Source organism: Sphaeramia orbicularis, chromosome 3 (genome assembly GCF_902148855.1).
Source record: "Sphaeramia orbicularis chromosome 3, fSphaOr1.1, whole genome shotgun sequence".
Lineage (NCBI taxonomy): Eukaryota > Metazoa > Chordata > Actinopteri > Kurtiformes > Apogonidae > Sphaeramia > Sphaeramia orbicularis.
In genome coordinates this window covers 43385980-43413538 of record NC_043959.1, presented here as the reverse complement: position 1 = coordinate 43413538, position 27559 = coordinate 43385980, and the positions used below count along the sequence as shown (strand labels likewise).

The 27559-nt window shown below is 38.2% G+C and overlaps 1 protein-coding gene across 3 annotated transcripts; it reads right to left on the bottom strand.

Annotated features, from left to right (window-relative positions):
* Window positions 1-59: 59 nt before the first annotated feature.
* On the bottom strand, window positions 60-27559 carry rufy2 (RUN and FYVE domain containing 2). Of its 3 annotated transcripts, none has more exons than XM_030161350.1 (20): window positions 27169-27559; window positions 25316-25538; window positions 18771-18944; window positions 18467-18584; window positions 17044-17145; window positions 16743-16866; window positions 15423-15487; window positions 15280-15345; window positions 15040-15109; window positions 14692-14793; window positions 13920-14036; window positions 13618-13710; window positions 11268-11342; window positions 11070-11167; window positions 5165-5284; window positions 4816-4945; window positions 3335-3429; window positions 2705-2753; window positions 2492-2572; window positions 60-2035 (listed from the first exon to the last, which is right to left on the bottom strand). In XM_030161350.1, the coding sequence occupies exons 2-20, from the start codon at window positions 25389-25391 to the stop codon at window positions 1892-1894; spliced, it is 1899 nt and encodes a 632-aa protein (XP_030017210.1). In that variant the 5' UTR covers window positions 25392-25538; window positions 27169-27559; the 3' UTR covers window positions 60-1891. The 3 variants fall into 3 exon arrangements, with proteins under 3 accessions (XP_030017210.1, XP_030017216.1, XP_030017202.1); XM_030161356.1 differs by lacking the exon at window positions 27169-27559 and adding an exon at window positions 26778-26889; XM_030161342.1 differs by lacking the exons at window positions 25316-25538; window positions 27169-27559 and adding an exon at window positions 22051-22739.

Here is a 27559-nt window from a genome sequence, read left to right as displayed (position 1 = left end):
AAGGTAACAACAGCTATAACTGAAGGTTTACAAACGAAAACCCAATAATCCACACAGTATTCACAAAAAGTCTAACTTTAATCAGAAACTGCTACACAGTCTAGGCCATCATACTGTTGGCAATTGTTAATTTTAAACTGGCAGGATTTAGTAAACTAAAGGCCACAGTGATTATCAACTGTATTTATATACAACAAACGTCATGGTATCAACACTGTACAAATCCCATCAAAGGCTGGGAGATTAAGAGCAACACTACAAAAACACACCAGCCTGGGCTCATTTCAACAATATTTGTCTATATTAATATAAATGTATATATAATGATGATATTATAAACTCAAATATTTGACATAAACCCAGGCCAGTGGCGTCTCTGCATGGGAATGAATACTTCCAGTTTCTGAAAAATCATGTAAACATTGTACAAAACCAGAATGTGCAGCGGAGCTTGTGTAACCCATCACTTTAAAGTCACAGCATTCACAGGTCTACCCAAAGAATTACAAAACATCTCAAATCTTTTTCTTGGAGAGTTTTAGAGTTTGATTCTTCCTCGGTCAGGAATGGAGCAGCAAGATGCAGTTCTATAAACTCTCCATCTGCACAGAGTAAAACTAACTTCAAGTGAACAGGGAAAGATCAATTCCCTGGATTTCTGAAATCAAAAAATTGTGCATTAAAATAAAATCAAATAAAAATATTACCATTTTTATAGGACTGGTGAGTGTTTGGGAACACTTCTTGTCAGTGCGTACCACTCAAGTGTCTTCTCAATAAACACTATGTGGTCATGTAAGTGGTCTCTGTGGGGTAGCCATCAGTGGTTCCTGAACAGTTACAGACTCATAGGAGTTTACGTCTTCCACAAAGATGAAAGCATCTGTTGCTTTTCTTTGTCCTTTAACCAACTTTTACTGCATTAGTGTCTCAAACAAACAGTGAAAGGTGCCTTTACTCTAGACTGCTTGCTTGGCTAGTATCTGCTAGTGTTGCTACTTTGAAATATTCTGGGCCAGCAGACATCTCGTCTCTTGGAATCCTGATGAAATACTGAGCTCGTTTTGGCAACATGAGAAGCACAAGTAGGTAAGGCATTTACACATGCAGAAATGGTCCTGACAAAAAAAAAAAAGGTTCAAGTTCATTTAAAAAAGCCAGAGTTTTGTTCATTGTGACATAATGTACTCAAGATCTGCAGAATGTGTACAAATGAATGTTTCTGCATTTAGTTTGCAGAACAATCTGAATTTTTGATTAGTATTATTCAGACTTTAAGAGCTGGGTCTTTCCTGTATTTGTTCCTGTTTGATAACAGGTTCCAAAATATTCCACAAATTAGGTAACATATTTAACTAAAGGATTGCACAACATAGTTAGACCTGTTGTGTTGGTTTTATTGAAACCATCCTGCATAACAGTAACCACAGATGTGTCCTGTGCTGTGAACAAAAGTCTGAAAAGTCTTTAATTGTTCCCACTTTTAGCTTTGTAATTCGTACTGCATTAATTTTCAGATTCTGTTATTAAGTATCTGCTGATGTCTGAGCATAGCCAGCACTTGTATAGAAAAGGATGTCAACTTACTGCAAATAAATTAGAAGTACTGATATTATATTTGATGATTGTTTATGTTTTATGATAGGTCCTGGACTCTGAGTTTGTCTGGTACCATATAGAAATCTCAGCCCACGCTATAATAGACCTATTACCTCCTTGTTTGCCTTGAGTTACAAAAAGCAAGCATGCGCAGCAGAAGTAGTGTTGTGAACAAAACCAGGTCAGAAAAATAAATAATACAGAGGTGGCATGTTCATGCACATGGTGCATTATTCCTAGCAGCAAACACTGTTGAAACTGAGTGTGAAGATGAATCTTACAGAGGATTCCTTCACGTTGGGTTGGAGGAACATCTCTGGAGGAGCAGGGCGTGGCAGGTGTCGCACACCCGCACAGGTTTGGGCGAGGCCGGAAGAGGAAGCTCATTGTCGGAGCAGCTGTTACAGAAAATCTCCCCACAGTTCCTACAGTGGTGCTGAAGAGAAACAGAAGGAGAAGCAACAATAAACCTCCACCACACCCTAATCTGAACTGTCAAACATGATTCCACTGGTGGTTCATATGAGAGATAATCCATAGGCCTTCCATTTTAGATTTAATTTTCCATGAGTGTTTATACACACTTATCACTGTGGTGTGTCTGTAGTTCATACATGTCCACTACTGAGGCTCCAGCTACATTTACTGTGTTATGAACTGAGCAGCTTATGATCAAGAAATAGTATCTTGTATAAAACGTCATCTGAAGCAGCTCTGAAAATGCAGTAAAATGTTCAGTTTGAACGTCAGTCATTATTAGAAGCTTCTCCTGCTTAAAATTATGACCGTGTTGCCTTTTCTCTTTGCCAATAAAAGGGAAAGTGCTGTTTGAAACCAGCAGATGTCAGTTAAACATCTAGTTAAAAAAAAGAAACTCTTGTATTTGACTTACCTTTCGTCTAGAGATGGAGAACTCTTTCTCACACAGTTTGCAGTGACTGGCTTCTTTGTCCTTCAGCCAAACCTGACCTCCCTGAAACACCAATAAACATAAAGACCTCATCCAAATATCACATCAAGACCTTAGGACAAATGATGAAGATATAGTTCTGCTTTAAATTTAAGACTATTCTGTAATTTGAATGTTATTTGTGAATGACTTTACCTGAAGAGCTTTGTTGGCCTCCTTGATGTCTTCGATCTTTAGTTTGGATCTGAAACAAAAAGCATTAGAGTTAACAGGGTTCCAAAAAGTTTCTACAAGTTAAATTTAAGACTAAGACCTTTTTAAGGCTACTTAGAACAGAACTTGATGCCCATTTCACAGCCATACTGAAGAAAATTTGTAACTCCTAAAATTTAAAAATGTGTTTATTTTCTCCAGCGCCTTGATTCTCACCATTCCGCGTCATTTCTCACTGGGGGGTAAAAAGTTAGTGATAATTGGTTCCTAATTACAATATAAATTGTTGGGTTGGAACGAATGGACATGAGTCAACTAGCATTACTTTCTTTGCAGCTTGGACATTTAAACACATTTAAACACAATACAGTGAACGAGTTTATGACAACATAACTTCATACCTACTGTATTAAATTCAATATTTTTTAAAGATTTTTTTTAAAGGTATTAAATGCAGATTTGTAAATTCAAGACATTTAAGACTTTTTAAGACCCTGCAGGAACCCTGAGTAACGGAAAATCTAAAAATTCATTTTAATTATTAACTTATATGGAATGATAAAAGGAACTTATAAGTTACACAAAACAGTTTGATTTGTAACAATAACTTACTCGCTGAGTTTGGAGCCTAGTTCTTCAAGTGCTTGCTCTTGATCTTCGCAGATCGTTTTCAGTTGAACGTTTTCATCCTGGAGACGATGGAACTCCTGCATGTGCACGTCATGTGAACACAGAGTAGATCAAATACACCGCATCACATACACAAACCCACACACACCCATCTACAGGTGAAGAGGTAATAATGTTGATTACTTCTTTGGGAATATATATAAAGCAGCAGCTGGACATTTAGGCATTGAAGCTGATGAGTTGGAAGCTGTAAAATAGGTGGTTAAAGGATCTGAGCAGCTTTGACACAGAACATGACTGGGTCAGACTATCGTCCAAATTTGCAAGAACTGTTTGGTGTTCAGAGTCAGCAGTGGTTACTATCTACACGTAGTCTTTGGTAATTACACGGTGGTATCTGGGGTCATGATGTTAGCAGCAGATCCTTTAACTCCTGTTAAGGTGTGACATGTGGATCTACTTTTTAGGTACATACTGCAGATACTGGACTGGACTGTGATCCAGTTGTTCTTCATTAGGCCGCTTTTGGTAGTGGAAAAGGAAATTATTTTACTTTCACTTTCTGTTTTGCAGCTCCTTTCAGTAAGTTGTCTTTCTTAGACAAAATACCTACACTTGAACCATTCAGTTGTGATTTAATCATTTTCCTTTTCACAGCATGATCTCATGAATGTTGTTGATCATTGGGTTCAGCCACTCGTCATTGTTTAGAATACAGTTGACATTGGTGTCTGCACAGAACCATTACCGGTACCATTATAGTCTCACTCAACCCATTGGTTTTGTCCACACTGTATATTGCATATTGTATATTTTGAACTTTAGCTTACTTGTTTATTGTCTTACTTGTTTATTTTATTTTATTTTATTTTTTACTGCATGCTTTTTACTTACTCCATGTTCTATGTATGCACCAAACCACTGATTCAAATTCCTAGTAATGTGAACCCTGTTTACTTACATGGCAATAAACATGATTCTGATTCTTTGTGATAACACTTAACCAGACCCACCTTTGATGGACTTTGATATAAACTCACTGCTGAGTTATATAGACAGACAGAACACTCCATCTCCATTACACTGTGAATAAAACTTATCCGAACCTCTCACAGTTTTGGGCTTTGGACAGATTTCTTCAATAGCAGCTCATAACGACTACAGACCAGGAACACCCAGTACCTGCAGCTGTGTAGATATTCTGACCCGGTCATGTGGCCATCACATTGTGGTCTTTGTCAAAGTAGCTCAGTTCCTTTCACTCCACATTTTCATGCTTCCAACACATCAGCATCGAGGCCTAAAGGTTCACTTGCTGCCTAATATATCCAAACTACTAACAGGTGCCATTGTAAAAAAAAAATAATCCACATTCTTCCCCATCCTCTGTCAAAGGACAACATGTTGTGGCTGATTATTGTACATACATTCATTTCGAACACATTATACTATAAGTGCTTTACCTTTTTTAGTCCGTTGATCTGCAGCGCCTCTGTACTGAGCTGAGCCACCGTCTCTCTCTCTCGGTCCAGATCATTTTGTAATGTCTGCCTCCACTCCCTCTCTATCTTCAGGTCTGTTTCCAGCTGCTGGCTGCAGAAAAAAACAACAAAGCCAACATATACATAGAAAATAAAGTGAACAAAAAGGCAGTGGAAACCAACTTTGATGTTTTCAGTGTTCACGGATGTGTGTTAATCTACCGCTCTGTAGCTCTTTTGTCTTTATGTGCCTTGTATTTAGTTTATGTTTCAATGCTTCACAACTAATTGTCCTTTGGGGACAAATAAAGTAACTGATTGATTTGCTTACAGTTGCTTTTCTCTGTGCTCAATCTGCCGCTGCAGGCTGTCGGCCTTGTTGGCAAAGTCCAACTTGAAGCGTCTGGTTCCCTCTTCAGCCAAGGATCGGTGCCTCTCTGCATCCTGTAATCTGCACCATTATAACCAGGGACAAACTCAGGACCATGGAGAGCAAAAACTGGGAGGGGAGGATGGAGGGGGGAGAAAAAAAAAGAACAGACGCTGATGGGAGAGGAGCGAGGTTGAAGATGAAGCTTCTAAGGGGGAAAAGTAAAGGAGGGATGGCGAGAGGCTGGAGTGGAGGATGGCGGTGTAATTTGCAGAAGGTGTAGTTAAAAAAAAACTGCAACAAAGTGTGAGGTTTGAGTTATGTGGATAGAAAAGAGATCAACAATGGTGCGAGACATCAAAATAAACAAGCAAAATGAAATAATGATGGAAAAGCAACTTGTTAAAGATGAGAAAAGACGAGACAAAATGACCGAGTGGAAGCATAAAGGGTTTTGAAGGCTTATATGTTCAAATATGCCGTGTCATACCGTTCCCCTGACTCCATTTTTAAAGGAAGTTCAGTAGATTTGAATAGTTTCTCATTGATACCTGACAATCTGAAGGAAAATCTCACATAAAATCTTCCTGCATGTTATATAAATCACTTCATAGTTGGAAAATCGCACTCAGGCTCAAAAGTCAAACCACACGTAGCTTTTTCAAAACAAATAACTTTATTGAACATGGTGGTAGAAGACAGTAGTTGTGAGTGTTAAACATCTCTACTGAGTGTGTATTCTTCTACGATTTGAGATGAGTTACAGTACTATGAACATGGAGTTAGAATAGAATGATTATTTCCTGATCTATTACAATGTCAATAAATATGCCAAAACGGGACACACCAACACATTCAATTTCCTCCGATAAAGAAGTTTACAGCTGTGCAACTACAATTCTTCCTTAAACTGAGCTCAGCTATTTGTTTTACAGAAACAAAACACACGAAGTGAGCTAAAGCTGCTGGTCCCACTGAACTGTTTGCATCTTGACTTTGTAACTCCCTCATTTTAGGTTTGTGTTCAGAGGGATGAAGGGTAAGAGGGCAGAGGACATCACAGCCTGTCAGAAGCTGATCAGCAAGTGCAACACATGCAGAGCAAAGTAAAAGCAGGAGGCTGCACAAGCACACTCCCATCTGACTGAGCACTGTAGATAACCCCACTGAATGACTGACTATCACATGCAGGAAGCTGTAGAGACTGTTTACTTTAGTTTTTGTAGTTTCGTTTTTATTATTGCCCTTTGTTAGATTCGAAACAGTTGGCACTTTTCCACCACATGGTAACAGCTCAATCTGACAAGATTCGACTTGCTTTAAACACAGGTACTTCATCATCTACTGCCTTTACTCATGTCCTAGTCCATCCCACCTGAGATGTGAGCTAAGGAGATGAGGAGACATGAGGAGAGAAGAATTGAAGCATCAGGCATATATAAGATATTCTCGAGCCATTATATTAAATAAACGTGGAACAGCTGCATCATCCGTCTGATATGCTACGTTCACACTGCAGGTATTAATGCTCAATTCTGATTATTTGCTGAAATTAGATTTTTTTGCTTGGTTGTTCACATTATAATTCAAATGTGACTGTCATCAGACTCAAGTATGAACAGTCCATGGTCCTGAAGTGACCCGCATGCACAGAAGAAGATGTGACGTCACACGCAGCACACTGTGTTTACGGAAGTAAATATGGATCTTAAATGAGCAATTCTTCTTTGCAACAAAATTAGTAAGAGTGAGCATTTTACTTTGATTACATGTTTTGACTATGTCTGCAGTCTTCCCCAGAGCATCATCTGACGTGTGAACACGTGTCATTTTATCGGGTGATGTCAGATGACACTCCGAGGAAGACCCTTATTAATTTTGTCGCAAAGAAGAATTGGTAATTAAATATAAGAAAACAACAAAAATGAACTTAATCAATCAATCAATGAAACATGGATCTTGCTGGGTCACACCTCCTCCAGCACAGAAATGTGATGTTTCTCGCATTTCAGTGACGTACAATTCAGATAAAATGTGACATGACAGTTCAGACAGAAGTCACATTGCAAAACATCAGTAAGTATCTGATTTAGGACCACACATGAAAGTGGCCCGGGTCTGACTTTTTTTTTGGGGGGGGGGGCAAAAACAAAAGAAAAAAAATCGCATTTGTGCTGTTCAAGCTGTCATTAAAAAAAACAGATGAGTCCCATATGGGCAAAAAGCCACTTTTACCTGCAGTGTGAACGTAGTGTTATTTTAGGATTCATGTAAACCTATTAAAAACTAACAGAAAATATGAATAAGGAAAACTTTCATTTTTACCACACGCATAGTACGGTATTTGTGTAATCCAAACAAAATGGATCCAATGGTCAAAAAGACCTCTGCAAATACATACAAAAATCCTTACCGTGATGCAATTTAGGACTTGAGACATTGTTAAAGATAGAATGTTGGCATCAATTTCTGGGTCACAAGCAGACATCGAGGAGGGACAAAATACAGAAATGAGACAAGCCTATAGTACCATATGCTGGTTGTCATAACAACGATGCAGGAAACTGCCCTAACACCATCTTCAATGCGAAACACACAGAAGGAATGGAGACTACCGAAGGGAAGATGTTACAGATTCACTGTATGTGGCTGTTTGTCACAGCACAGAGACGAATGGTGGAGTATTATAAAGTAAGATAATAAAAGCTGAATAAAGTACAATAGAATGGCTTGGTTATATTAAAAATGTCAGATTTGTTAAGTCCTGTCTCACACATCAATGACACAGTGAGGATTTTCTAAGACTAATCATTAGTCTGTCATGCTGTGTCATCAACCTGTTTTTTCTTAAATTCAACTGGAACATCAATGGGGTGACATCAAAAAAAGTACCATTATCCTCAACTTTTGCCTGAAGGAAAACCAAAAAAGACAAGTTTAAGTAGAGCTGATTTGAAGTAGTTCCATGGGGTGGAAAAGGGCCAAATATCAACTGCAAAGATGTAAACGCAAATGCCCTCTAACATGTAGTGGAGAAGCCCACTGTACTCCTAACTCAGTTTAAACAACAACAACAACAACCCTATGTGGACGTCTCAGAGCCTGGTCCAGTCACTCAACGATACTGCATATAAACTGACTACTGGAGACAAAGTGTAGTATGTGTGTGAATAGATGTGTTCACGCCTGAGCATGTGGGAGAATACATAAAGTAGTGTTTGATAAATTCAAAGAGTTTCTTCAGTTTCTATGTATAATGTACAGAAATATTCAGATTGTTTCTGGACCAGATGTTGATGACACTAAAGGAGAAAAAGCACTAAACTCATTTTGGGTGATGTTTCCGTTTCACCTGGCTCTGTGTCAGCTCTGAGGTCATTAAACCATCTGAATATTGTGTGCAAAAACAGGAATGTTCTATTAAGTCCATTTATTCTTAAGCTGTTGTGTGTGTGAGTTATGTGCAGGTCCGTCCTCAGAAGGAGATGTCCTTGACTAGTTTGTACTGGTGCTCTGTGTCTGTGCTGGCACACTTGACAAATGACATAGCAAGTGTTCTGGTCTGACTTAGCAGATCCTTATCACTACACAGACAGGTGCAGGAATAAAATCATGGGAAGGGGAGTGGGAAAAAATTAAGTCATCAAGGGACCAAAATGAATGAATGAATGGATGGATGGATGGATGGTACAAAAGGGACGAACAGGAGGGAGGGAGGAAGAAAGGAGGAAAGGAAGGAAGAAGGAAAGGATGTCAATACACCAGTAAGCTAATCGGCCCCAGTTACACTGAACACTTAAAGTAACTTTTATCATCAGAGGCAGAGCAGTAAATGTAGAGGAAAGACATTAACACACAGAAATTTGATTTCCTGATGCTATATTCACACTGATCAGATTTCTACAGACTGGATAAATTTCCATTTGTAGCGAGTGTGTGAATACTGACAAGAGGTGAGGAGAGGAAGAGCAGGCAAAGGTAACATGGGCAGATAGATGAATAAACAGGAAAAACTGCTATTCTGAGCTAAAGTGTGGATGCAGTGAGGCATAAGTCAACATCAGGTGAAATGTTCTCACTAACAAGTACTAATCATCAGCAGTGTAAGTAACATGGCAAAGGTGATGCTAATTGCTTTACCGGATAAATAACTTGATTTTAAACACTACAGCATTTGGAACCTCTCATTAGCTGCCTTGATTTTTCAGTTTCATCCGTTTGAACAGGATTATTTCACATGGGAAGCTACACAGTTGTATGATACTCAGAAGTGTAACCAGGGTCTGTGTCCTACCAGCTTACATAAACCTTGAGAGAAGCAAAAACATTCATAACCAATCACAAATAGGATGGATAAGCTTTTAAACCAATGGGAGAGGGAAGGAGGGATGGACTGTGTTGACTGGGAAACGATGGGGTGAGCAGGGATCACAAGGCATCAATGAATCAGCGTACGCTAGAGGGAGAGCTTTTTCACTGCGCAGTGTTACAGCTGAAGAGACGATGTAATATTCACAGAAAAAACAAGCATGCATTTAAATATTTACACTGGATTATCATCAACATGGCACGTTAAACAGAACAGGATATCCCCCAGAAAATACGTTAGAAACAGTGGATAGGCACTGAAATATCCTCCTGAGACCCAGGAAAGTAGAAGTAAATGTTTAGGGGTTATTTTTTACAATAAATAATTGTCTTGATTGGAAAAAGCATGATGCAACAGTTTGTCAAATCCAATTTTTATTTACATTTTTTTTAATAGAATGTCCTTTGCAGTGGACAGGATTTTTTTTTTTTCTAAGTAAAGCTGTGAAACTCTTGTCCCCTACAGAGGACAAAAATGCATTGCTGGGTCTCAGGAGGATATTGACCGATCTTGTCATCAATCTAAAATAAAATCTTACTATCAAACTATGTTATTTTATATGAAATGAAAAGTTAAGAACAAGTTTTCCTCGCTACTGCCACCAAGTGTTTGCTCCTGGAGGTTTCGGTCGGTGTCTGAACTGACTTAAGTGTCATGAGATAACTTTTGTTATGATGCGGTGCTATATAAATAGAATTTGATTGATTGAATTTGCTTGAAAAAAGATAAATATCCACAATCTTACACAAGCTGCTCTCTCGTAGCGTACTTCTAAACTTCTACTAATCGGATCAGAAGCTGCAGTGAGTTAGGTGGTCTAATGTAGAAAACTGTATTTTCCTGTACAGCGTTAGTTCTAGTCGTGTATATATATATATATATATATATATATATAAAATTAACATGATTATTGCTTCTGGTGAATACACGATTAAATCAACTTGTATCTGAGCACACAATACAATACAGTGCACATTATACACAGTACACATTTTGGGCATTGCATTACAGAACTGGCTTTGTTGAATAGCAATCCCAGGCTGTTTTTTTTTTTTTTTTACGTCCCTTAGCAAAGTTTTGTATCTTCAGGAAACACAGGCAGCAAACAACCTTCACCGCTTCTGAACTGAATTTTCTGGGGGAAACCCAATGCTTTAGTGCTGAGGAATATGAATAATATAATTTCCTTTCTCCCATGTTTCTCTCTAGTTCTGACATGCGTCGCTCCAATTCACACTTTAACATAATTATAAAATGTAGAAATAACAGAAAAATGTGCCATTTTTGCAACCTTCAGATTGTAACATTTCTTGCTGAGTTCCTTTTATACTGTGTGTGTTGTGATATTGGTTTATGGTTCAAGTCAAATCTCCTTTAATAAAAGAAGACTGTCTGGTCAAATAAATAAAACAAAGACTGCAGTTGAGTGGTTTTACCAGAAACATGGGAGATAGTGATTTCCTGTTTCCATGTGTTTCTATGAGCAGTGTGTCTCACCTTTGCTCTAGCTGTTTCATGGTGGCAGTGATCTGATTGGTTTTCTCCTCCAGACGACTAATCACATCATTCTTCTTCTTCATTTCCTCATCAGATGACTGAAAGAGTGAAAACCAGTGAATAATAGTAAAGGTAATGGTTACTGTATTTTTTACTTTATTCTTCCAGGTGATAGTAGGTCAGGAAACATGTCTGTACCTGCATCTTCTGGTACATCTCTACATTGATGGCTTTAACCTCATCCAGTTGCTGTCTCAGCCCAATCAGTGTGTCCTGTTAAATAAAAAATACTTCAGTTATGTCATTTCTGACCCAGTAAAGCTGCCCTGTCTAGGAAAACAAGACTCTAAGACCACACCTGCAAAGAAACAGTTGGCACAGTGTGGAAAAGTAAAAAGAAAGAAATGATATTAAAATTTACTGAGACTTTGGCTATTTCACTGCAGACAGTAGAAACACAACATATACTCCTGAGACACAGGAAAGGTCTTCTCCTCTGTAGGGGGCAAGAGTCTGTCAGATTTATTTAAGAAAAAAAAAAAAAAAAAAACACACACTGACAGGATGTTCCATCAAAATAAATAAAAAATGTATGTGAATACTGTTGTGGCATGTTGTTTTAAGTCGCTTTGGAAAAAAGCATCTGTCAAATGCATAAATGTAAATGAATGTAAATGTTTTCACCAAAGACAATTATTTTAAGTAAAATTTTTCTTTCATGGGTTTCAAAATATATTACATGTGATCTGCTTAGTTCCTTTTCTTCTGTAAATATACATCCATTCTTCACATTCAAGCTACAAGATACTCAAAAAAAAGATGGAGCAATTTACAACTAGTAATACAATAATAAAATAATGGAATAATAATGTGATTTAAAGGAGGTGATGTTGTCATTATTAGGTACAAAAGCAGCATCCAGGAAAGTTCTAATCCAGGGGGCTTCAACTTTTACACTCCAAATGACTACATTTAGCCAGAAAGAGAAAAAAAATACCTGACTGGAGTCAAAAAATGTGTTTGGTACCTTTAAAAGTAGGTAATAGGTGACACATGATGCACGTCAAAACAAAAGCTGTTTGTAATTCAGTGTATAGTCTATACTTTCTTCAGTTAGTGTAAGGTTGACTTAAATGAATTATTGTAAAATGTGGAAAAATTAATTATTTATATTTTTTCATAAATTCTGAGGGATTACATTTTTAAGTTTTACTGTAGACTTTTTGCACTCTAGCTCCACGTTTCTGAGCAAACAAAACAGATACTGAAGCTGTCACCTTTCTTGAACCTGAAGTGGTTCCTTTAGTAATTTTCAGTTTTTTTTAGGTCCTGTTGATGTCTATAGCATTTCATCTTGACTGCCTGTCATTCAGTGATGTGCATTAACACAGACGTTTTTTTATTGTAGTGAAGTAAAATATCCCAAAGTACTTCAGTAAAAATAAGAAGACTGTTGGTAATTTGTTAATTCTGTCCCTGGACAAAAAAACAATTAGAAGCAGATAATAATAATAAACAGAACAATCTGTATTTGCCAGCACATTTCACAAATTCTACCTCACCCTACCCACCATGTTCACCCCGAGTGACAATATTTCTGACATGAATCTCCCGTCTGACAGCTGGTCCATGTGATGCTGTTGTTAATGATCCCTGCTACCTCCTTACACAGCTGTCACAGTGATGATGATGCCATGGCAGCTACTGTATCTCACAGCTTGGTTCCAAATGTCATCAGGTGGTGTTTATGCTGAGAGTTCACGGGCCAGTGGTGAGAGGACTGACGGTGGCTGAACGGCCAAATATATGGGCACAGGAGCTGGCATGTTCCTGCTCCACGTGCATGAGAATAAGCAGCTGTAATATTTTTAGCCAGCGCCTCCCTAGGGCTTATCACCATCTTCCACTATGTGTCTGAAGACTGCACTTGAATGTGGTTAAGACTTTACAGGTCAGTGCTTGTTTTTTGCAGTTAATTACACATATTTACAAAAGAAAAAAGAGCTGAAAGTGGAAAAAATAAGAACAAGTGGTGCCAGGCACAACAAACCCCGCCCTTCGCATGTATTGTAGCTTATTATGGCACCGATCCAGCTGTCGTCATCATGTCTATGCATGTGCTGATATCAGCATATCAATTGCCTCTATATATGTGCCAAGTTTGAAGTAAATTGAAACAAAATTGATGTTTTTATAGACATCTGAAATTTTGCCCATTATAGGTAAATGGGAGAAAAAAAAAGATTTAGAAAATTCATAAAAAATTTTAACTTTAACATACTGTTCCCTAAATGTAATAAGGTCTATTATGGGTCACTGGTAATCTATAAACCCAATTTGGTATGAATTCAACCAAAAGTTTTTTCTGCTAGAGTGTTAACAACCAAACAAACAAACAAATAAACCAGACCAAAAACAATACCCCTTGCCTCCCCTTCGGGGGGGGGGGGGGGGGGGGGTAATAGATATAATATGATATAATAATAAAGGAAATGATGAAACTGATCAGAGGAAGACATGAACACAGTGAAGGGAGACATGGGCTGACCTGTTTTTCATGAATATCTTTCTCTAGAAGTTTCATAGCCAGCTCCATTTCCTGCTTCATTGACACCTGGACGACCAACTCATTTTCCACATCCTTAAAGTAAAAAGCACATACATGAATGTTATATGTTGGTTGTTACAGAGAGAATGAGGTTTTTAATGCCATTATTTATAAACATTTACTTATTAAATCTGTAAAGCAAACATTTCATGTGTCTCATTGCCTCAATCCTTCATTTGCACTGAATAAAACCATGACGGCTTTACAAGTTACACTACTGTTTGCAGCTTCAGTCTTCTGACCTGCCGGAGCTGACACTCCTCCTTCAGTTGTCTTCGAGCCTCGTTGTACATCTCATCCAAACCCTGACGAGACTGTTTGTAGGTGTCTCTCTCCACAGACACATCACCCTGGGTTACCTGTAAAACAGTAAACAATCACAACAACAGAAACAGAGCACATCAGGGGTCAGTTTGTGGTGTGTATGTGTGATTTTTTTTTAATCTTAAGTTTTAGATGTGGGTTCAGTTTTACCCAATATTGCATCAGGTTTCTTTTACTGCTTTTCCATTCAGTCAGCTCAACTTGAAACCGTTTGACTCAGTTTGGCTACTGGCAGGTTTCATTTGTGCACATATACTTCTTCCTCGGTATGACTTGTTATCTGCTATTTGAGTGTAAACTATAGTGATGTCATTTGCAGCAGAGCTGTAGCTACGAGGCAACATTGGAGGATGATAAAACTTATGATTTTAAGATACACTTTAACTTTGTGGAATTTGCTCTGACATTTTCAAATATTTCCCATTACCTTGGTCTGTCGTCCCACACTGCAACATGATGATACACATGCATTGACAACTACGATTCTGGTTCAATGTGATCTACATGATTTTACTTAATATTTGGTATCAATTTGGATCACTTGGAACCTCAGTGAAGGTGATACTAGAAAAAAAAAAACTGTTGTACCTGGTCCCTGCTTTCACAGAAATGCCAAAAAAGTCAAAACCAGTTGGCAAAACCAGTGGAAAAGCAGCTTTTGCCGTGTTTTATTTGGGTTGGCGTATGTACCTCTAAGTGCTGTTGTGTCTTCAGAAGAATTACACTGTTTTCACTCCTCAGTTGCTGGTTTTCTTCTTGCAGTTTGATGATGTTGTTTTTGGCTATGGCTAACTGCAGAGAAAAAAAAATAAGCTTGTCACTTTCACCAGCAATACATTGGCAGCAACAAATATAGTGACATGATTTCACTTCATTTATTTAGGCAAATATTGTATCAGACACCAAACATTTGTTCAGAGGAAACAGGTTTAAACTGGGATCCTGTGCACACTCATTGAACAGGAGCATTGATGCTTTTTAGCTGTGCTTCCTCTGTATGCTCACTTTAATCTAATATACAAACATACTGAGTTTTACCTCCTCTATGAGCTTAGAGTTGGACTTCTCCAGAGAGTCAACTCTGCCCTGAAGACCATGTACTGTCGAGCTGGATGTGTATTAAGAACAAAAAAAAAAAAAAAACAGAGAAAAATAGAATAAACTTAATTTAATTTGAATACAACTTAGTATTTATAGTACTGGATATAGGTCAGGTTATATTAGTATGGTCAACAAGGGAGTCTGAGGAAAACACTGCAATAAAAAGCTGACTCTTACTTAAGCTGTCTGTTCAGCTCTTCTACGTAGTTCTTCTGGTCCAAGATGGATGCTATCTGGCTGTTTCTGTAGTCAAACAAGCAATATCACAGTGAGCTCCATACAGTCACTAAACAGTGTATTATGGACTGTGAAGAACTTACCTCTCTTCACTCCTGTAATCATCAATGTCATTCTTCAAGTACATGGAGAAGTCAATTACCCCAACCTAAAAAAAATATATATATAAATAGTAAAAAACAAACATCAAAACCTCTAATATGATTCACAGAAGGAAGACGTGGGCTGAGATGCAAAACTTGCACACAGTCATTGTTTTGGTTGAGTCACCAGGCTTCATGCAGCTGTAAACCACCACCTCATCTTCTAATAAAATGGATAATTACAATGATTTAAGTTACCAGGCTCCACTAATTACACTAATTATTCAGACAAAACATTTGCAAAGTTTTAGCTGTGTCTCTGTCTAACCTGAATGCATGTGCTGAGAATCTGAATGGATCTGAACAAGTATCCATAGCTAACTGTTGTTGTGTTGCTACTGTCAGGTATGATCGTAGTCTGTACAATGTTTGCACTTAAAAAAAAAAGTCTCCACCCATGAAATAGAAACATGACTCCACAGACTCCACTTTCCATTTGCCAGATAGCAAGACAATTCAATGAAACAGACAATTATATGTGCATTTCTGCGTATTGAAACTAGAGCAACAGAAGTCAATAGAGTTTTATCAGTGGTGAGGCATAGGATAAAGGCAGACATTGTCTTCTTATTTACTTTTTAGCTTTGCACACTGTAGCCACATAAAAAGCTAATAATAGTAATCCGGTCCACTTCTTTATAACACCTGCACAAAACCCACATTTTTTTGGTGTTCAATTTTCTTGCAAAAGGGAGTGCCGATAACTTTAGGTAGATCAAGCACATATATTCTGGTCTTGTCCTGGTATTGTTGGCTTTTGGGGAAATATGATAAAACTGATATATTCAGTTTTTGGTGTTCATTTTGATATGTCATTGGCTACTTTGTTTTTTAGCATTCCTTCAGAGGAGTTATGTAAAAGTAATGTATAGCTGTTTAGGGATACTGCTTGGCACAGGCAAAAAAAGCCATCACCAAATATTGGCTAAAAAAGGATCCTCCCTCAATCTCCCTAGTGATAAAAATTGTCAATCCCATCCATCTAATGGAAATGATAACCTACAATCTCCACCTACAACAACACCAGGGTGTAAAATACTGGGAAAAATGGGACTTTTTCATTCAATCTGTGGACAGTAAACAGTATGTAAATGTGTGAATGTACCTGTGACCATTTCTCTGTTTGTTTTGTACCTTATACTAAAACAAATTAAAAAAAAAAAAAAGTATAGAAAAGCTAATAATAGTGATAATGTAACTATAATGCATACCAGCTGTAAATAGATAAAATATCCACAGTGAGACCACATTTTCAGTTACCTGTGAGTCCAGGTCCTCGCCTTTGACACACAGGTTGGCATCGATGACATTCAGGCCCACCAGCAGGCCCACAATCACTGCTCCCTCCTCCTCCAGCATTAGCGCTGAATTCTCATAGAAATCACTGTGGAAGGTGATAAAGCAGGTACACTCAAACTGAGGTATCATATCGTAACATCACCAGACATCATGTTTCTCTGTGCAACCAAACTGGGATGTTGAACCGGAAGATTTATGCCGCATTCACTGTTTGAGTAGATGTGTGTTTGTGTACTCTGGTTCTGTGTTAATGTGTGTGTACCTGAGCAGATCCTTCCTGGTGATAAGTAGTCGCAGATAGTCGGCCAGCCGTTTCTGCATCAGAGCCAGACGCAGCCACGCCCTGGCTCTGCCTAGAGGGGTCCTGAAGAACACACATAGGTGAAAGGGTTTAGGAATTCAGAGCTTCAGAAAGTCCAGGGTTAGATGTACAGATTGGTCCAGTTGCTGATGTAATGCTTAGTCGAAGTATAGATAAGTACAGCTCTTTATTATTTGTGTTTGTTTTTAGGTACAATTCACTTCTTTGTTGCAGTTGTGCGGCTCTTCCAGTCTACATTTCAGTGACTAAACCCATACTTTTCTTGCATTCTACAGCAAAATTTCTGCGACAGCCTAGGTTTGTGCTGATCTGAAACATGTTTCAAAACCCCTCACAGCAACACATGTGATGGTCTGAGTCAGTGGAAACTGTACGCTCCATGTTTAACATCACAACTGTTCCTCTTTTTGCAAGGCCTGTCAGGAAGTGACTATTATTATATGAAAGCAAGTTTTGGCTTTTTAGTGACTAGAAGCAGAAGAATCTTTGTCAGTAGTAGTTTGTCACACACATAAACACGAACCACACACTAAAATTTCCACTCACTAAAAGTCTTCTGCCTTTAACCCATCATTAGATCATGCATCACACACACTGCATGCTAGGAGCAGTGGTCTCGCCATGTAAGGCACCCGGGGAGCAAACAGGGGGGTTAAGTGCCTTGCTCAAGGGCATATCAGCCAACAACCCTCCGCCAGTCTGGGGAATCAAATCGGCGACCCTTCAGTCACAAGCTGACTCTCCAGCCATCTAGGCCCCGGATCAGATACAGACCTATAGGAATGACCCGGTAAGCATTTGTCTGAAGAAGGGAACCATTCTGTTCACTATTAATGATGATATACATACTTCTAAGTCTTGTTACAAATTCTACTACAAGCACAGGGTCTTTTTTGAGCATTTCCTTAAATATAATATAGTAATTGTTAAAAATGCACCATGGGACCAACTTCTAAATTGAAATCTGTATAATGAAACAGGTTAAAATAATAATTACACAACCAGCTATTAATATAATATACAGTTTAAATTAATCCACAACCATTTTTCATATTGTTGTTTAGTTTTCTATTACCTAAACTTTAGATTTCTCATCATTAAAAGAAGTGTCTTAATTGACCCTAACAGTTTTCAAGAAAAAGTAAATCAATAATAGAAAAGAAAACAATGGAAAAAGACAGAAGTGAGACACCAGGGAGAGGAACCCTGAAGTGAAAGTAAATCACACCCAGGTACTTCCCTGGTTTGGCTCAGGTCACAGTCTCATGTTACTTTGTGTGGTTTGGCTTTGGCTAAGTTTCCAGCTGCAGTGGGTTGGGTTACGTTGAGTGTGACTTCACATAAACATTAATGTATTCCTTACTTAAGTCCTGGCAGATCTCGTACGGAGGCTGAGATCTCGGCTGCTTCAGGACACAGCTTCTCCACCAGCTCTAGTGGACCCCACAGAGACTTGTTGAAGCCCAGAAAGGACTTCTTCACTGAAAAGAGAATGAGGAAGAGATACTTCTTTGTCAGACATATACGGCGGTTTTCAAATCTAGGAATAACATCTTCACTGAGAGGAAAAAAACACACAGATAGCTGAGTCTAGACATCTTCTTTTAATAAGTAGGGGGCACCAGACACATCCTACACATTTTTAACACACTGTCTTTTCCTTTTACCTCTGAGGCCATGTTTGAGGCAGTGCTCCATGACGACAAAGAACTGCTGAAGAGGTGGGTAGTCGGAGTCCAGTGTTCTTCCAAAGCTCAGAGCCGACTCGATTAACCCTTTAATACTCAGCTTGGCCATGTTCAGCAGGTTGGCTCGCTCCATGGCCATTGGGTCTCGCAAGGCTGGAAGGCAAGAGGCAAAAACAAACACAAGATATGCATCAGTGCAGTGGTCAGTGGTATGTATTTGAGTGGATATAGAAGTGGTTGTTCAGCACTGGGTCATTGGGTGGATCTCAGAAACTTACTGACTTATCCTGTAAGACAAGAAGGGCAAACTGTTATTTGTGTTAACAGGAAATCAGGATATTCTGTAAAGATAAATATAAAACCTGTACCTACAAACACTTAAGTAAACCAGTTTGACTGTACTAATACTGTAAACTGAACTCTGGCTGTAAGACAGACATTTACAGGTCTGCATGAAAACACTTTGAGATCACGTTGTTTAATACCAAAATGATGATGATATGACTAACTAACCTTGCAGCCACCACCAAACTTACAACTTAAGTTTAGTGTGTAATTGTATCTGAGGAACAGATAATCCTGAGTATCAATATATTAGTTGAGCCAGTTAAATAACTTACATATGTCTACTGCAGATCAGACAAAAATGTAAGACGCCTTCCTTTAAACACTCTACACACATACACCTTTACACAGATCAATGGGATAGAGCATAACACTTAAATACAATACACAGGTATAATCCACTCTCAAGGATTCTCCAGAATAAAAGAATAATTCTTTAAACCTATATTGATTTGGGGTGAGTGAGGTGTTAATTCTGTTGTGTCACATCTTTCACATTTTCTACAACTGCAGTGTGTTGTAAGTACAACATGGCAAACGAGAAATTCATCCCCAAGGACTATACAGCTTTATCTATAGTAGTCGTTTACCTTTGTTCACAAACATTGACTTTTGTTACTCACATTCTAAAGAGTCACATAAAAATGCCACAAAGCCTGAAACTATAACCTCCCATTTGCTTTTAAATGCTCTACACTTGGACTGCTAAGTTAATGTGTAGCCAGACAGCAGAACAGAAAAGGAAAATGTCTGCAGATATGTTGCCTAGCAATGTCCTAGTGTCTTAATTCCCGACTGCTGGGCCTGCAGGTAAAGACGCTGACAAATCAACACTTGACGTCTTGGGAACTGCCTAACAGTCTGGAGCCCTTCAGCAGTGGGACCTGGGGACATTGACAGAAACAGTAATCCTATGACTTGTAATAAAACGCTGTGTACTGACAAGAATATGTATTGTAACACAGGTTACAAATGAATACTGTATATTTAGATACAATGTGGTAAGTTAAGCAAAAGGGTATGTTGTGATTTTTTTTTCAATCCAATTTTAGGGAAACTATCACTTTTTAAAACAGTATGTATGTCTTGAGTTTATATTGTTCAGTCACTAATCAGAACCACATACAGCTGTCAATCTTTGTATGTAAAATTATTGTTAGCAATACTGTCATTGCAATTTGAGTCTTGTTACCATGGTTAGAAGAAGAAAATGTACAGACTACTCATTCAGAGAAGTAAAGTCAAACAGATGTGCTTACTTCCACTGCAGTCACTTGAAATCCTCCCAAATATGGACCCTAAAAGTACAGTTTTTTTTTTTTTAACCCAAACTGATATTGTGATTACCGCTATTTGATGAATTATGAAGCTCTAAAATATGTTTTAAGAACAGAGGTAGTATCATGATATTTTATACTGAGAAGTTCAAATGCTATCAATATTCATCTTTATACATATGCATGGGGTACAGTGTAAAATATTATTTATAAGATGCCAGGGATGTAAGGGCTGTGCAATATGATGGTACACTGTATATCATGTGATGATAGATAAATGCATATTATGCTCTTTTGTTTATATAGGGGCATCATTAATTACAGCGTATTTTTTTGTCATGTTTGCTTTTCATTCTTTGACACTGCAGAGATGCAGACAGGAAGTCTTCATCAAAATAAAACCAACAAACATTGAGGACAGTGAACATGTCACAGATTAGGGTGATCCTGAAAAACAATTGTTTGCATAAAAGTTCTGATTTAAGAGGAAGCTAATCAAACATAATAAAGCATGACATGCATACATAACTTCTTTACTGAACAACTATATACTACCTTCATATAAAATTATACGTACAGCCAGTGACTGACATGTTCATTATAACACATCCTTAACCCTTTCATGCACTAACCATAAGAACCTTAGTTAAGATTTTTCTCTTGAGTGTTTTTATTTCTCCATAGGCATGAAAAAAAAAGTGTGATCAAGTTGTTGTTTTTTTTTCATGGAGTTACAAAAATGTCCATGCATCTAATTTTTGAAGTAAAGAAACGTGTTTAAAACCCAATATCAGAAATTGATATTAAAACAATGAAATAAAATCTGACATCTCACATTTTAACATATTCTAATGCTAATTATTACTCTTTTTTCCCTAACAAATAACAGTTGATTTACACTGAAACATTACTGCAGATCAGGTTTATCAAGAACAGCAAAGTTACAGTACTGGTATGAATTACAGTGTACGGGATGATGCATGAGCATCCACTGTGTTGGCTGATATGGAACTAAAATAACCAAACCCATGAATATACAAGAGAACAGCTGGAGAATAGCTGTCCACTGTAGTGACCATTCAAGAGAACAGCTGGAGAATAGCTGTCCACTGTAGTGACCATTATGCATGAAAGGGTTAATCTGAGGAATATTGAACTACAGTGTGGCTTTAATTCCTGCATGGTGTTGAGTGATTTCTGCAAAAAGACTAAAAATAAACCAAAGAAAGAACAGCCCACTTAAACCACAGCAAGACAGCACACTGTAAAAACCTCTAGAGGTAAAAAAAAAAAAAAAAAAAAAAAAAAAAAAAAAAAAAAAAAAGGCAACATTTTTGTAGTTGCATTACAGCAACATGTGATGCCTTGGGGTATAAAGTTGTGATGTGGAACAAAAGAAAAGTGTGTGAGGGTCAGCTGAACAGAGCTGCTGGGTGTAATACATAAAGCATGAAGGCAGAGATGATCCATGGAAAATCAATTGAGCTCACACAGAGGGGTGAGGTAATGTTGGACATGAAGGAGATCACCAGCAGGAACTGTCAACTATATTTTTAGATTAACTATGTGACTAAATGACATCCAGTGGGTGTCACCAGACCACAGATAAACCCCCTCTCCTGATGTTCATACTCTACCTTGCACAGTCCAGTCCCCTGGCAGAGATGTTCTGTGCTCCGACACTTTGGGCAGGACGTGAATGCTGCCTGAAATGGTCTCTGATGCTTTCCTGGCCAAAGCGAAGATAGGAGCCTGCCATCGCCCGTCTCCTCCTCCTCCTCCACCTCCGCCTCCACCTCTCATAGCGCTGCCAGTGTTAGCTTTATCCCCAACTGCAGATTTCTCCTCCTGCAGCCTCAAAATGCCGAACACCTGTGCTTTCTCTTTGCTGCTGTCCGCTTCAGTCAGAGCCAGGTCATGCTCTGCGGCCGATGCCATGTTCGGGTACCGCAGGATTTCTCGGCGCTAATGCTGGTGTATACGAAAACACTCACAATTCATACAGTGTGCTTAGCGTTAGCGACCTACGTGTGATGTACAACTCACCGGGCGACCATAATGGCTATCGTAGATTACAAAAAAAATACCCCCGGCCAAAACAATGACAGGTCCGGCTAGTGTTAAAAAAAAAATAACCGCCGTACTTGAACGCGGCCGGACTGCAAACCTTGGTCGTCGGTCTACATGTTGAAGGTTAGCACTGACAGGCTGGGACTACAGGAAATTAGGCTTTTCCGTACATCGTGGCGTTCCAGATTTGTTTACAGCGAGCACACCGAAGCGATACTTAGCCTCTGACGGTCCCGCTGCACCCCACCGGAGGGCGGTGCCAAAGGCTGAGAAGCACAAGACACACAAAAGGCAGCACTACGTAATGATTTTTACTGTCACAGTGATGGCGCCCCCTGCTGGCCGAAGTGATAACTGCAGTAACCCACCGCCCACAGGTGACAGATGACGTTTTGGTGACAGAGAGGAGGAATAGTCATGACAAGAGGGTGGCATGAAGAGTTTACAGAGTGTCAGAAATATATACTGGTGCCCAAATGTAGGACGTAAGACATAGGATTATATATATGATAATTATTATATTTATTGATATAAACATATGCATGTTGTATTACTCTAAATTACACCATAAAGACCCAAATATCAACCATTAACTAAAAGCATCTACTGATCTAAAATATTTAATACCTGTTGATCCACAAATCCTATAAACACACATAAATAATTGCTGTAATATACAGTTTGTCATCTTTTCATGGTCATCAGACTGGATGTTCAGAGGCTCCGTAGTGAACATGGAAACGCTGTCATCTTCTACAACACTGATTCACCAGTAAAACCCATGGAGTTGGATCAATAACAGTAAATGGACACACTTGGTTTAGAATCAGTTAATCATTGATTTTATTGAAAAAGGTTTTTTTTTTCCTGATTTGATCTAATAACCTTTGAATTTACAGTGACGTTTTATGGATATTTACACGATCAGTGAATTAAATATAGAAAATTACTTGATTTTCACAGAAAAATACAGGATAATAATATAATGAATAATGATAAATCACTTAAGAAAAGTTAAATAGAGAGAAAAACTAATTTGGTAGCTGCCACAAAAGTAGCACTGGGTCTTTAAGGGTTAATATCATGTCTGTGTTGGTAATGAGTTGAATTTGGGGTAGGAATGAATATGCTTTTGCTTCAGCCCACTCCATTTCAAACACATTGTGGAAATTACATAAATTTTGTATTTGTTTGTTTATATTGTTTCACATGTTTGAAAAAAGATTTGATTCATTCATTATGCTCTATAAACCATAGAATAGAGCCATCATAAGGAGATTCAGGTCATTTACTTTAAAAAAACAAGCTAAGCCTATTTCACTGTCAATGTCACACAATCAGAAGACGCCAAATTCCTTGTGTATGCATTGTCAGATGTTATTGTGGTTAAACTGATGGTGAGTCTTAGGACACAGCTGTGTGATTCTTTAGAGTATACAAGGCCTATCCTGCTCATTCAGTAATTATTAAAGTTAAAAGTGGATAAAAACAGTGGGACTCACTTCATCTCATATTTGTTGTTTCATGAACATTATGAAATGAAATCATGTTTTAGAAGAAAAAAGGTCAATATTTTCAGATCTGGCTTATGAAGAGTCTGGTCTTGACCAGCTCTAAATGTAAAGAGCCATGAGATAACTTTTGTTACAATTTGGCAGAATATAAATAAAATGTGATTGATTGATTGATTGATTGATTGATTGATTGATTGATTGATTGATCGATCGATCGATCAGTTGATCAATTGATCTGTCAGATGTTGCAATAATTATGGCCATACTATATATGTCCAAAAATGACAAACTGAATTCACTGTTTTATTCCCAAATTAGATCTGACTCACTTGGCTTCTCTGAGATGTCAGAAATTAATCACACATAACATTTAACCACTCAGACTCATTTTTCTGTTCAGGAATGTAAGTAAATAACTATAATTTTACATCCTAATCAAGAAATAACAATCTACTTTACTTTTCTGTTTTGTTTTTTTTTTGTTTTTGTTTTTGTTTTGTTTTTTTATAAAATAGTACATTTAAAAATTCATGGATATCAATAATAATTACAGTTTAGTATTGAAAATATATCAGATAACGAGCTTCTACATACTCTTGTATTAACCATTACAGAGATATAAAAAATGATTTTGGTAATTACCAAAGCTGTTAGTTTAAGGCAGCTGTGGCATCAGCCTTACACTGGGTGGTGGTCTAACAAATGTGTTAAGCACTGTACATTACTGTGGGTATAACTAAAGACGGCATTACAAATTAAATGATTTATTCTAAATATCCTGTGACATCCTGTCATCAGAGTGTGGCGCTGTTGTTCAGCTCAGCCTTGTTTGATGTTGGTGTCCTCTATCTTTCTCTTTATTATATTCCAGACGTTTTCAATCTCATATTTTTTCCAGAGCTGTTCAGAGACAACTACGGGAATTAAAACACACCACCTATTTCTAAAACTCTACCTAAAACTGTTTGGAATGCAGGGCACTGAACCAGAAAAGGAAGACTTAATGCAAATATTAGGGTTTGCAAGTGTTGTAGTGGAAGCGAGAACCCACACAGATGAAAATGCCATGACCTTTGATAAACTACAGAAAGGTCTCAAATAGCCAGCAATGGAAAATTGTGGTTGCAACTAACAAATGAACCACTACTGTTTTTTTCTGAATACTTCTCAAAAAAAACCCCAAAACATCCCACACATTTTCCTGAAGCCAAGTCTCTTCAAAATAATTTTCACCATTTTACAAACAGGAAAAGGTCATGCTGTACTGAAAGTGACCACAAGCTGCAACCACAAAAGACTGAGTCACTTCTCCACCTACCTTGACTGTATGCTAACCGCTCCATACTCTCACTGTGAGTGATGCCCCAGCGGTGCAGACTCTGAGGGGAGTACATGGTAACTGTCCTCGGCTCAGCGTCCCAGGTTGGCTCAGTTTGAGTTCTGCTGAGCTGCTGTGACCCGGTCAAGTTTTCGTCACTGTTTTGTGTTTGAGTTTGTTCTGCTTTGGTCCCTGTCTCTGGATGTGCTTGAATATTCTTGAGCTGAGCAATGAAAGAACAGAAGAGGACATTTATGAGTGAGATACATAATTCAAACAATAGAAAAGCATCTCCAGCTTCACTTCCTGTGTCTCCTCTTGAATTCATACAATCTTTGCCTTTAAGTAGACCATTGATCCTTCAGATGCTCTAGACTGTAGGGTTCTCATCTTACACTCCTTACACTAGTCATCGCCTTTAGGTGAAAAAATTACAGTCACTTGCAAAATTGTCACAAAATACTACTTTTTCCTATTACCTTATCACCACATACAGTCGTGGAAAAAATTATTAGACCACCCTTGTTTTCTTCAATTTCTTGCTCATTTTAATGCCGGGTACCACCAACAGTACATTTGTTTGGACAAATATAATGATAACAACAAAAATAGCTCATAAGAGTTTAATTTCAGAGCTGATATCTAGACATTTTCCATGTTTTCTTGATAATAACCAAAATCACTTAAGTTCTTACATCAATAGCTATAGCATTGTACTGCCAAAAACAGTGCTTTTAGGCATTCCATGTTTTCTTTTCCGTCTCTTTTAGTCACATGGTACATACAGGAGTTAGTACTTGATTGCATAACCTTTGTTTTTGATGACTTTTGATGGTCTAATCATTTTTTCCGTGATTGTAGTAGCCTATGAGGATATATCCAGTGGATCCTCCAACTTATGTTAAAAGTATCAATACACAATTAATCTTCCAAAATCTCAAATGACGCCAAAGTAAAAGAAAAACAACAGCAAATATTACAGACACACTTATTTTTCCTGGTTTTTGTTATTGTTTTTGTAGTTCCGCCCCTGTCTGTGTCTCCTTTTCTTTCTAATAGCTCAGGCCTGACTGGGATCATATGACTTGGTTTCCTGCAGATCAGTCCAGTCCTTAGCTGCTTGTTCTCCGCCTGTGTTATTTTTGTGAATGGCTGATTCCTTGACTCTCAGTCCACTCAGCAGAAATGCAAGTAGATTTTCATCTGTTTTTGTTGCATTCTTTTACTTGTTACATCCCTTCCGATAAGGTACTGAATGTTCTCTTCGGCTCATGTTCTGGGATTTCAGTCAGTTTTCTGTCTGCGCCTTTAAAAATCGACTGCATGTAAAAACACACCACAGATGATAAAGGCTGGTAACTGTTCGGGCTTGAATATATTTGAGCTGAAAGCAAGAGAAAACACACTGAATTTACATAGACTGCATTCATCATCACACACTTAGGATCAAGACGTATCATACCGGTGTAGACAGAGTTCAGCTTCTTTCAGTCCTTCTCCACCCTCTATCCCTCAGCACTTGTTTCTCCTCCATCTCTGAACCACACCTAAACATACACACTCCTAAACAGCCCTTATGTTTGCACCATATGACCAGAACCACTAGAGAACACGACCTCCTGCATGAGCGACAGCTGAAACAGCCAGTGGCTATTCTCCAGTGGAATATTTTCCACCAATAGGGGTGATGCTGTTTCATTGTAGTAGTCAGCCTCTCTCTCTGCAGTAATGCTGGACTGAAGTGTGGTGAATTCACACTCTGATGCAGTAATTCATCACAGTTAAACAGATGAGCAGAAACCAAAACAAATGACAAACATGATCATTACATAGAATTCATTAATGTGTCTCACCTCAGAGAGTCAGTCTTTGTTTCTGCAGCTTCACAGGATTAAGTCGTCTAGTCCAAAAAAAGATGACAGGTTTAAGATCTGCTCCTAGATGAAGAGTCCAAGGGAATGACTTGGTAGAAACACCCTTGATCGACCTCCTGATAGAAGAAGCCCTGTCTAGCAGTACAGCCACAAGCAGCAATCAATGACTCCTGGATATCCCATAATAATCAATTCATAAAATCCTACAGCAAAGATGAACAGATCTAGATATCCTCCTCATTCCTACTCAACATATCGGAAGAAAAAACATCTAATGATCTACGTCTGTGAGGCTGTTAAATCTAAATGAGCTCCTTCAGTTTGGAAGCAGAGTGCCGGTACACGTTCTAGAGACATCCCCGACTGAAAC

Excerpts from the sequence above, each read along its gene's own strand:
- rufy2 (XM_030161342.1), bottom strand. The coding sequence starts at position 22,351 with ATGGCATCGGCCGCAGAGCATGACCTGGCTCTGACTGAAGCGGACAGC. Across the intron at positions 13,711-13,919 it reads AGGAGTGTCAGCTCCGGCAG|GATGTGGAAAATGAGTTGGT; the intron begins GTCAGAAGACTG and ends TTTTACTTTAAG. Across the intron at positions 2,754-3,334 it reads CTAGGCTCCAAACTCAGCGA|ATCCAAACTAAAGATCGAAG; the intron begins GTAAGTTATTGT and ends TTTTTGTTTCAG.